General features: G+C 35.8%; 1 protein-coding gene and 1 pseudogene across 1 annotated transcript; one reads left to right on the top strand and one right to left on the bottom strand.

The window, feature by feature from the left end:
- The first annotated feature begins 6,904 nt into the window (after positions 1-6,904).
- LOC138130488 (uncharacterized) lies at positions 6,905-7,718 on the top strand. Its single transcript, XM_069046993.1, has 3 exons — positions 6,905-7,093; positions 7,143-7,265; positions 7,316-7,718. The coding sequence occupies exons 1-3, from the start codon at positions 7,018-7,020 to the stop codon at positions 7,495-7,497; spliced, it is 381 nt and encodes a 126-aa protein (XP_068903094.1). The 5' UTR covers positions 6,905-7,017; the 3' UTR covers positions 7,498-7,718.
- On the bottom strand, positions 7,512-9,381 carry LOC138130480 (AP-1 complex subunit mu-1 pseudogene; annotated as a pseudogene).
- Positions 9,382-10,685: the final 1,304 nt, after the last annotated feature.

Genomic DNA, 10,685 nt, shown 5'->3' with positions numbered 1-10,685 from the left:
ACCGTTTTGCAGGAATCTTATCGATTCTACCACAAACGTGAAGAGAATTCCAAAGCAAATTACTTCTAATTTTGGCTAAAATAATTTTATAAAAAGCGTTGTGCCCTGAACAGGTATACGCTTAGTTTTGTGGCACTGAAAACCTTTACGATAAGAAAATTGTTGCCAAAACACGTAATAAAAAGCAATGATGATGCAAAATTATTCTATTTGATTCTTGAAATAAATATTTTTTTACAATAACCACAATTACCTTAATATTCTCTTTTCAATTTCTCGATGTCATGAGTGAGTGCACATGAATATAAGAATTTTGGTCGTCTCGCCGATCTGTTGCTAAATGTAACAATTTCAAAAAATACTATTTTAACTTATGCGGAATTGTAGTTTTAACACTGGTTGAGACACCGATTTTATTTTTCTCTGTGCTAAATTGAAACTGCAAGAAAAATTCCTTAAGCTCTTTGTCTTAAAATGTATCACTGTATAATTAGGTATTATAAACAGATAATTAAACACGATGTTTTAATAAAATCACTTGTTAGTAGCGCTGCAACTAAGCCATGCATACAGAATGCAGCACATAATATGTATACACATTGGGTGATTCAAAATGATTGTGGCCAAGTATGGCAACTCTGTACGAAAATTTATGTGGCAACTGTGTGGGTAGGGTAGAGTTGATATTTCTTTGACAGTTCATAGTCGCGCAATTTTGAAAACTGTCAAATCAATGTGTAATGATATCAAAAAAATCAAATCAAATCGATTTAAGTACATACATAGTTAAAAAAGGAAAGAATAAGTTGGAAATTATCAATTATGACAGCAAAATTTATAATGTTGAAAATTTATGTAATTTTTGTTTTTTAAAATTGAATTTCAATTCCTTCTGGATGCGTCGCTTTTTTGACGAGCTCGAGCAGAACATATTAAATGACGTAAATATCTTTGATTTTTAGTTGTTTATTAAACAATTTATATATTAGTATATTACTTTGTAATTATTATAAATAAACTATTAAATAATTAATTAAATTTTGAAAAAACTACATAGTTAGTAACGCACGAGTTTCATTAATTTCAATTGAAATTTAAAATATTACATTTTTTATTTAACGAGTTCGTGTGTAAATTGGGCTCTTTATGGCATGAATGGGCCAGTTTAAAGGCCCACGAGTGCCATAAAGAGCCCAATTTACACACGAACGAGTTGAATACGACGTTTTTTTGTTCGACGAGTCTCTTAAAGGCTCCAAATCGTTTAAAATCTTTAAAATTAGCTTGACGTTTCGTTTTGACAAGTTGTAACATTTATCAAAATCTGTTCACACAGGAAAAAATCTCAAATTCTGGCAGTGTCAAACAAAAAAATATTATAATATCTGTCTGATTTGGCGATAGTCTCCTTGCTAACGCTGCTACAAATATTACTTACTACTAATAATGTTCCTGCAGAGTATGCAATTAAAGTAACTACAAACATTTTTAAATTTCTTGCTAGAACATCATGAAGTGAAATAAATTATAATCATAAAATGTGAATTTTATTTCACATTTTATTGATTGCAAAGTACAAAGTACAAAGTGTTTGTATTCAGGAAATAAAGAAAAGTCCCCGAATATGTAAAATTAATTGCGCAATGGTTTACAACTCCCGAATCACGCTGTAACTAAAATTAGCCCATACGATAAGATTTTAAAAAAATGTAAACTAACATCGACTAACAGTTTAGATTTGTGTAGCTTAGGAAGCGTCTAATAAATTCGTCAAGATATGATTGGAAAATAATTAAAATGTGTTTTATATTTGTGTCTTTTGAAAGCTAAGTTGCTCAATGTCGATACATAATTTGTATTTTATTCTGTAAGTATATTTAGATGTTTTTCTTCCGAAGGGATGAAGTAGTGTAGACAAAGTGTAATACCAGTAAACAGGACAATGTAGAAAAGATTGTAGTAAGTATTCCGGTTCAGTGTCAATCGATCATAAAGACAGCAGGATTTTGTATAATAATTTTATAGCGTCCACCCAAACTCACCGAGACTAAAAGCAACAATGTTTCAAACAAATAATTATTGTCGAACTTGGTCCAGATCATTTAGTTTCGTCACCGACTCACAATAGTACTCGTAGATAGTGTTATTACTTATTTATTAGGATTAAAAGTGGCACTTTTTTGACGGGCCATTTGTTTGCATAGCGAGGCGAAGCGTAGCCTAGCCATAATAATTGCAGGTCAAAGAAAGTCACTTTTATTCAGAATGACACATACTATTTTTTCTCCAACCACGTAAAGGACCCATATCATGAAAAGCACGAAACTCAGCTACTATCGCGGGCCTAGAGAATACTGGTACACTATGTTACTACGAGTATACCTAGACACTTCCAAAACTCAAATTTTGATTGAGTTTTGGAAGTGTCTGTACATACTGCACCAGTATTCTTTGCCCGCGATTGTACATTTAAAAATTTAAAGCGTACTTTTAATCCTAGGAGGTAAAAGTGTTGCTTTAAACACGTAACTTTTTTGTACAGTTACAAAAACATCAACTTTAGTGACAGAAAACGGTATTAAAAGTAGGTAAGCACTTTTAAAACGGTTGGAGAAAAAATATTTTATCTTCCATTCAAATGTTTTTTGTGACACGAAAAGTTTTTTATGCACGATTATGTATATCATAATTTGACAAATGCACACATTTTCTTGACATAAACGTCTCTTTATGGTCCACGGACCATGTTATGCCCGTGGGCCATAAAGATATGTCAAATAAAAGTAAAAAATCTTTTTCGTGAAATTCCGAAAAAAAATGCTACTTACCTTAAACTACCTAATCCCGAATGGGAATTACTAGATAATGGACACTCATTTCTGCCGCTTTCTCAACCTCGTTCATCATTTCGTTAATGAATTTATAACCGCAAATTGCAACTGGCAAGCGTGTTTTTAGCCCTTGTTATCACTCAGGCTCAAAATCACACCTCAGGTCATAAAAGCCCTCTTACGCCCTTAATACATAAAAATATCTATTAGTGGCACATAGTTTAATTGTAAACAAATTATACACCCGAGATAACTGGTTGGCTATGGATCATTCTTTGTTTTCCGTTGCGCCTTAGACACTGACAAGTTTCACATTTCAATGTTTTTTCTCTTAATTTGGTTATGTTTCAAATGTATTGACTGACATTTGTCGTTCGTTCTTGCGCGTGTCTAAAGTAACAGAAAAAATAAGAACTCGTTCAAAGCCAACTCCAAGTGAAAATTTTAATAGTCACCCGTTATAAATTTATTGACCACACACAAGTTGTCTAAAAAGCTGATGACTTCCTAGTGTATTTTGCTTGGGAACGTCATTCTTGAGTATTAGTTGTCCAGTCAGCATATTGGAACTCCACTTGCCTTGATACCCCTTTTCCCTACTCGAAATGTCCTCGCTTTGTAGGATTTCAGTAGTTCAAGGACTAAATCTCGATCCCAAAATTCCCAAAAATACGCTTTTCAAGTGGGTTCAACTTCTACTCGAATGTTTCGTCTTTCATCAATTTTCGTATCTGATGTCCTACAAAAATCCCTGTCTTTATTTTAGCGCCATTAAATCTAGAAAAATTTTGTTTCAAATATAAAATCCATCGCTGTTTCGATGCATTGCCTTGACAAGCCCTTTTCGAGAGGATTTCCCTTGCTATTCAACATGGAAACGCTGCAAGCATTCGGGGCACTTTTCCAGATTCCGCATTATTATCGGAAATTTTTGTATTATAAACCAAAAATGTTATGTACTTAAGCGCTAGTTTAATATCTAAGAAGGCAAATAGACATATTCAGGTCTGAAGTGTTTCACACCTTTTTCTATACTAGAGTATGTGTCTTACGTTTCGGCCACTCCTTCTTTACATAAAGACTTTTTCTCTGTGTGTTATCCCACCCATACGTACACGAATCAACAAAGTTTCCTATACCCAAGCTCCAATCCAGCTAAAAGAGCAATGATTTTCAAGGCCCCATAAACTTTCCACAAATATTTCTTATTTTGAATCTTTTCCAGAAGTAGTTTCATATTTTCACAATACTCTTTCATGGACTACTGGCACGGAAGGAATTTTATTTCCGTTGCGAAAAAGAACACAACAAACTAATTTTACAAGAGTCTGGGAACAAATGCCACTCTTTTGTAACATGTCCATGATCCAGTACCATCATTACAGAGTAGACATAATTAGAATATATTCGTACTAAACTTCTTTCTTGCGAAAAAAATCGTCCTGGCGATTTTAAAAGTACCCCTCTTGTGTCACGATGGAGAAGATTCGAGTCTGGATCCTAGAAGGTCCTCTTGCTTTTTGGGCAAATTTATATCACGCATTAATGGGGTCATTCACGAAACCAGGTAATGCTCGATAAGGCACTGCAAATTCAAAACCATGACAACTGATATTGTTGAAGCATTGCATTTGCCGTTTTGTTAACGATTTGCAAATTATCTGAGTTTCGTGAATGACCCCCTGAGTCATTAAGGTATTTTTGTGCCAATAAATGAAGCTCACGCGAAGAAGTGCTCGCTTCAAATTGCGATCAGCGTTGATGCTATCCTCTTCTTCTTCTTGACTGATGGCATTAGTGTTTGAGTCATCATCGCTTGTTATAATTTTTCTTGGAGATTCTGGAACAGGCGAAGGACTGATCTCATTGCAGAAGGCAACTAAGATATTTTGCACAATATGTTTGGATTTAGATGTGCTTCTTGTTGTGTTTGTTACACTGAAACAACAAGCTGTTGAGAGATCTTTTGGTTTTCTCCAAACCATTGGATCTGCAAAAAACACACGACCGGAACCATCGTCCGTCCCATAAGAAATCTACCACCACATGTTGTATGTACGGGTTATTCTAAATGACTGTAGTCGAAGTAGGCGTGAAAACTGAATGTAAAATTTATGGTTGCCGCTCCACATAAAAAAAATCATCAAAATGATGTGTTAAATTGGGTGCAAAACAACTCAATATTTTTAAAATTGATTGTAGAACAACTCAATATTTCTGGATTCAATCGTTAATTTAACAAAAATAAATAAAATTCTCATCACCGCACTTTTCACCTAAAAAATGACAGTGATAGCGACACAACTGACAGTTCACATGAAAGCGGCAAAAACGTAATAACATGGGCATGGCCTACTTCGACTACAATCATTTAGAATAACCCTGTACAACAGATATCAGTGGCCAAACTCTTGTCCTAGTCGACCACTTTCTAACCAAAATAAAAATGATAACGCTCTTTAATGAATGGTGTAAAGTTGCACCTTTGATCTTTAATAGTTACTCCTGCCACACGCATAACAGAAAGTGAAGGAGTGGTTGAAACATTTCTTTAGCAAGTACATGACTTAGTTAAGTTACTCTAGGTACTATTGTACTATAGTCGGCACGTTATAGATGTGGATTGGGGACTTGTCGTTAGGTTGGCACTACCAGGAAAAGTAACTAGGCGCGCTCATAAGATATTTGGAATTTATGACAGATTTCTCATTAAAGTACAGTTCAATCATAAGATTTAAGCGACCTTGAGATTGGCAATCCACATCTAAAACCTAAAACTTATAGATATTATTCACGTCAAAACGACAGTATAACGCGTGTCAGATCTAAACAGTCAAAGCATGACAAGTCAAAATAATCGTTATATGCATGATGAAAAAATTTCCACTGCACTTTTATCTACATTGAGGGTAACAAAATATGTAAGAATCATAAGGCACTTTTCACGTGACAAAAACTTTGTCAACCAGTGTTGTTGGTAGCTCTGAAGACATGAACAGAAGTGGCAAAGTTGTTGCAAACACGCATAATAAAAAGCAATGATGATGCAAGATTATTCTATTTGACTCCTGAAATATATATTTTTTTACAATAACCACAATTATTTTAATATTTTTCTTTCTCGTATTTCTCGCTGTCATGAATCAGTGCACATAGATATAAGGATTTCGATCGTTTCGTCCACCTGCTCGTTCAATTCAATAAGACCGAATGAAAAACGAAATTACATCCGTCGTAATGGACTCGATGATGAACACTCAATGCAAACAGCTCCAAAAAATTAATATGAAACAAAATGCCAATTTGGAAGCGGCTCTCGACGAATTGAATCGACCACGTTTTTCGTCTCTCAAAAAATGAGATATAAATTGCAATCCCAAGGACTTGTTACATGTTCAACCAGCGCAATTCACCGAGAGAAGATTTTGAAACTTTGTCTCTGTAGAATTATGGAAATGTGAAAATAGTTTTCCGCATTAGTCGGTCGTAACAATTTGAAACTTGGTGTTTTAGTCGGTTTAGCTCTCGCGATGAATATTTTATCGGTTTTTTGGTGTTGCAATGGAACGCTTTAAAAGGCAGTTATGTTTTATTCAAAAACAGACACAAATTGCGTAGGTGAATGTAATAAATAAATATTTGATTACATTTTATGATTTAATGATAATTTACATAAAACACAGCACAATTCTTGTAAATGATGTTGCCGTCACGAAAGGTCGTCTATCGGGATTGTTTTGGTCGCTTTGCTGACCTTTAACCTCCCAAGTAAGTTTTTGTGGAAAAGAAACATCTGAACAGCGTGCAAGAAAAATTCGATTTCAAGGGAAATGAAATCTACACCAACAGTCAATCCATTAGCCTCAAAATCCACCAACAATCACTCTCTTATCGCTTATTGTCGCTCTAAATTCTTCGTCATTGAGGAGTCTCGAAACAAAAATGCTGATAACCCAATCAACAAATACGAAATTTTTGTAAACAAATTCTAGATGTTTCGATGAATTTATTTTGAAAACCTCAATGTCACGTAATATCGTGAACTCTTGTCTTTTTGTTTTGAACCGGGGTGCTAATGATAAGTGTCAGAGCACGAAGGATTTCGTCGAATAAATAAATACGTGCGAGGCGTTGGAGTAGTCAGTTGGCCACAGCTAGTCATCAAAATCGGTTTCACTTTAAGAAAATGTCAGGAAAAATTGTTTTAGTGTTATTAGTGGCTGTCATCGCTCAAGTGCTGACGCAATCTGAACTGTCTGGAGGTGAGTACGCAAGAGAGTCAAAACAGAGACGACAGTTCGCTTGTCGCAGATAAAGGAGTGAAATGCTTCGACCGGGAATGTCCTAGCTTGACTACCGCCTGCAAGAAGGTTGTCCGAACTAGTGAAGACAAGAAGAGTTTGTCTACTGTCATCTACTGTATGGACGCGCAAGGTACGAGTAGAGTACTGTCAGAAGTGACACTTGATGAAATTGCGTTTTAGACATGGTTTTGAAGGACTTCAGACAAAGCGTCGAGAATCCTTTTGGTCCTCACTCGACGTTCGAGAGCACGTCGTTTTCGGGGACTTACACGTCCAACCACGGAGGCCACGGAGGCTCCATCAACGTAAACATCAACAACAACAACATCGACGACCCAAACAGTCTGGAGGACCTGTCGTAAAAATGTGACAAATATTTCTGTAATATTAATTTATTAAACCGCTTGTAACATAAATACTCTAATACTAAAGACAGGATGTGGCTAATTGAAGGAAACGAGATACTCTCCATTTTGAGTAGTGTATCGTACCCAAGTCAGAGCCTTGTAATTACTCTTCTCTATCACTTTCATAAATTTAATCTGTAAACCAGAAACAGTAAAATATGGAATCATAAATTTAACTTGTATTGGTGTCTTGTCCGGCTTCTCTTCGCCCTTAATGGACGACAGTTTGAACTGTGCGTTCATAAAGTTCTCGGTACCACCGGGGAAGTACTTGATCCTCCACACCACCGCGGACTTCTCTGGAGCGTAAGTGGCTAACCCCAGAGACGTTTTGAAAACCGGCGAGTCCACATCTTGGCACACCGGCAAGGTCACCTCCACGCTGTTCGCGGTCGAGGTGGTCTTGAAGTGCGCCGCCACTTTGACCAAGTACTCGATCCTGCTGGAGGAGTTTTGGACCACTCTGCTTTTCACCGAGATTAACGGCTTAATGTCGGTACTCGTGCGGTACGACATCAGTTCGAAGTCGCCGTCAGGTGGGATGAAGTAAATGTTTTTGTCGGAGATCCTCGACAACTGGACGCACTGGTGGAACTTGACGTCTTCGAAGCTGGTCGGATCTTGGCCCAGCTCGTGGGAATTTATCGCCAAGAGAACCTTCTCGCTCAGGCCTAATCTTAATTGGGGCATTCCGGACAGATGTACCTTCATTTTTACGCAACCGCAGACCTCGTTCAGCAGGATGGCGCCCTTGGAGTTGATCGATAGGTTCACAGATTCGACGACGTCGAGGAACAGCTCGTTCCGGCGATACTTTATTCCTTCGGGCCGCCACGAGACCACGTTTGTCACCACGGCCGGCACAGAACTCGCTCTCTTCAGCTTGTAGCTCTCTTGGAAGATGTAGGTCTGAAGGATTTTCGAATCTGTGGTCTGCGGGTACCCGAAGTCCACGATTTCGTCCAACAGTTCGTACAGTATCACGAAATTGTCTCGGATGCTCTCTTCCTCGAGCTTGTCGAAGTATTGCGTAGCTATCTTGATAAATTTGTACATGAAGGTGAAAGTCAGAGCAATGTTGGCGTTTCTTTTGATTACACTTATTACGTACAAGCCATTACACGTGATGTATGCAAATGAAATGCCGTTTTGATGGATTACGGGAGCTGCAATCCCAGCATCTTCGTGTTTGTTCAAAAGTGGAAGAAACTCTTCGATCACTTCCATTTTCACGTCTCCGCGATAATCGCGTGATATCAGGACAGTGCCATTGCTGTCCAAGATGAAAATTGCTGAAAGTGACATTCTTACTGAAGTCAACTCTGTTGACAACAATATGACACTCGAAACAATTTTATCTGTCAGTATCTAATAGTTTCTTCAAATAAACCTTTAGTTTGCAGAATTAGACTCTAAATGGTACTAAATGAATATAATATATGCGAATTAATTACCTATGGGTGACATTTTGAAATTCTACAAACAGTTGACAGATAGGTAAAATACATTTTAAAAAATTACAATAAAATTGCAGAAATTAAAAATTATTGATGGTTTCGGTGGTTTGTAGTGAATGTAAATATTAGTTTAATGGGTTATTATTGTTGTGTTAATAACAACTTTGTCGATTGAATAGAAATTGAACATGAATGTAGAGATGTAGGCAACCAACAGTACGCGACAATTTGACATTTCGTCGATGCACAAGAAAAGTGACACATCTCAAAAATCCTCATTTTTTAGGAGAACGATTTTAAAAGATTGTTATTGTTGTACATTTTGATGCTATAAAACATACCTTTTCTGATCAAATCAGTCAAGTAAAATTGTAACATTCTAGAAAATGTACCTACGTTTTATAAGATCAAAATGCACAATATTTTAAAATCGTTCTCCTGAAAAATGAGGATTTTTGAGATGTGTCACTTTTCTTGTGCACCGACAATTTGTGAAAATGTCTTTCTGTCATTTTCCTCTATCCTAGACCGTAAATTAAAAGAAAACTTAAATACTTCATCACCTTATTATTGTAATAAAATGATTAAATACAACGTTTAAAAAAAAGATTTATTAGTAACGCTTCAGCTAAACCGTGGATGCAAAATGCAGCAAATATGTCGGAATGGTATTCAATAATTTGAATTTAAAATTGAAAATATTATTTGACAACAATTTGTTTGTACCATCGATTTTAATAAACGTGATATAAATAATGTAAAAAAATTGAGAATATTAATGAAGGTGTATGGAAGACAACAAGATACTCTAATTTAAATTTTCAATTATTTCAGTTTTTAAATGGATGCAGCAATGCGTAAACTAAAAATAGTTACTGTCGTAAAATGTGAATTACTACGAAAAAATCTTGTTGCAGTTTTGTGGGATAGGTATGTAAAGTTTTTTGAAAACTAGATGAAAGTCAATCCTGGTACAAGAGTGAGGAAATTTGGAGTTAAATTGAACTCAGATATTACAACAATGTTTCATCCTTTCATCGCTTAAAGATAAAGAACAAATAATGAATAAATGAGTTTCACGTGCATTGTTGAATGTTAATCAGAAAAATGGTTACAAAATGTGTTTTTTGTTGCTCTTGGGCATCAAAATAAATCTGAAAAAATCTGAAAAACATGGGACAAAAAGTGTGGATTTTTTTATTGCAGTCATAAATGATCGGCGCAATGGTTTGCCATTTTAAATCTACTAAATGTTTTTCAAAACTAAGAGATCATCACAAAAAAATATGGTGAAACATGATGGAATTCAACAAAAGTCATGGATCATTGTTTTAATCTTTGGAAATTATTATAGCTGACAGTTATTGTGTACAAATTAATGAAATGCATTGGAAAACTGAGTAAGTTGAAATTTGTGATGGTTAATCAGAAACAAATCTTTTACCACTTGAGCCTTGCAGTTCCATAACACGGAGTGGATGTGTCGAAGATACAGGCAACGCTGTGATTTGATACCAAAAGATCTTAACAATTCCTAATTTGTTGCTGAAAACCGATTCTTGACAACAGAGACGAAGACATTCACGGTCTGTGGAACTTCTAGAACGTTGTTATCCAAGTCCACGTTTCTCATAGTTGTTGTTACAATTTTATCCGTCAGTGTTTCAAAAATATATATACGGTGTG

Source organism: Tenebrio molitor, chromosome 1 (assembly GCF_963966145.1).
Source record: "Tenebrio molitor chromosome 1, icTenMoli1.1, whole genome shotgun sequence".
NCBI lineage: Eukaryota > Metazoa > Arthropoda > Insecta > Coleoptera > Tenebrionidae > Tenebrio > Tenebrio molitor.
This window is presented reverse-complemented; position numbering and strand designations above follow the sequence as displayed.

Excerpts from the sequence above, each read along its gene's own strand:
- LOC138130488 (XM_069046993.1), top strand. The coding sequence starts at position 7,018 with ATGTCAGGAAAAATTGTTTTAGTGTTATTAGTGGCTGTCATCGCTCAA. Across the intron at positions 7,094-7,142 it reads GCAATCTGAACTGTCTGGAG|ATAAAGGAGTGAAATGCTTC; the intron begins GTGAGTACGCAA and ends CGCTTGTCGCAG. Across the intron at positions 7,266-7,315 it reads CTACTGTATGGACGCGCAAG|ACATGGTTTTGAAGGACTTC; the intron begins GTACGAGTAGAG and ends ATTGCGTTTTAG.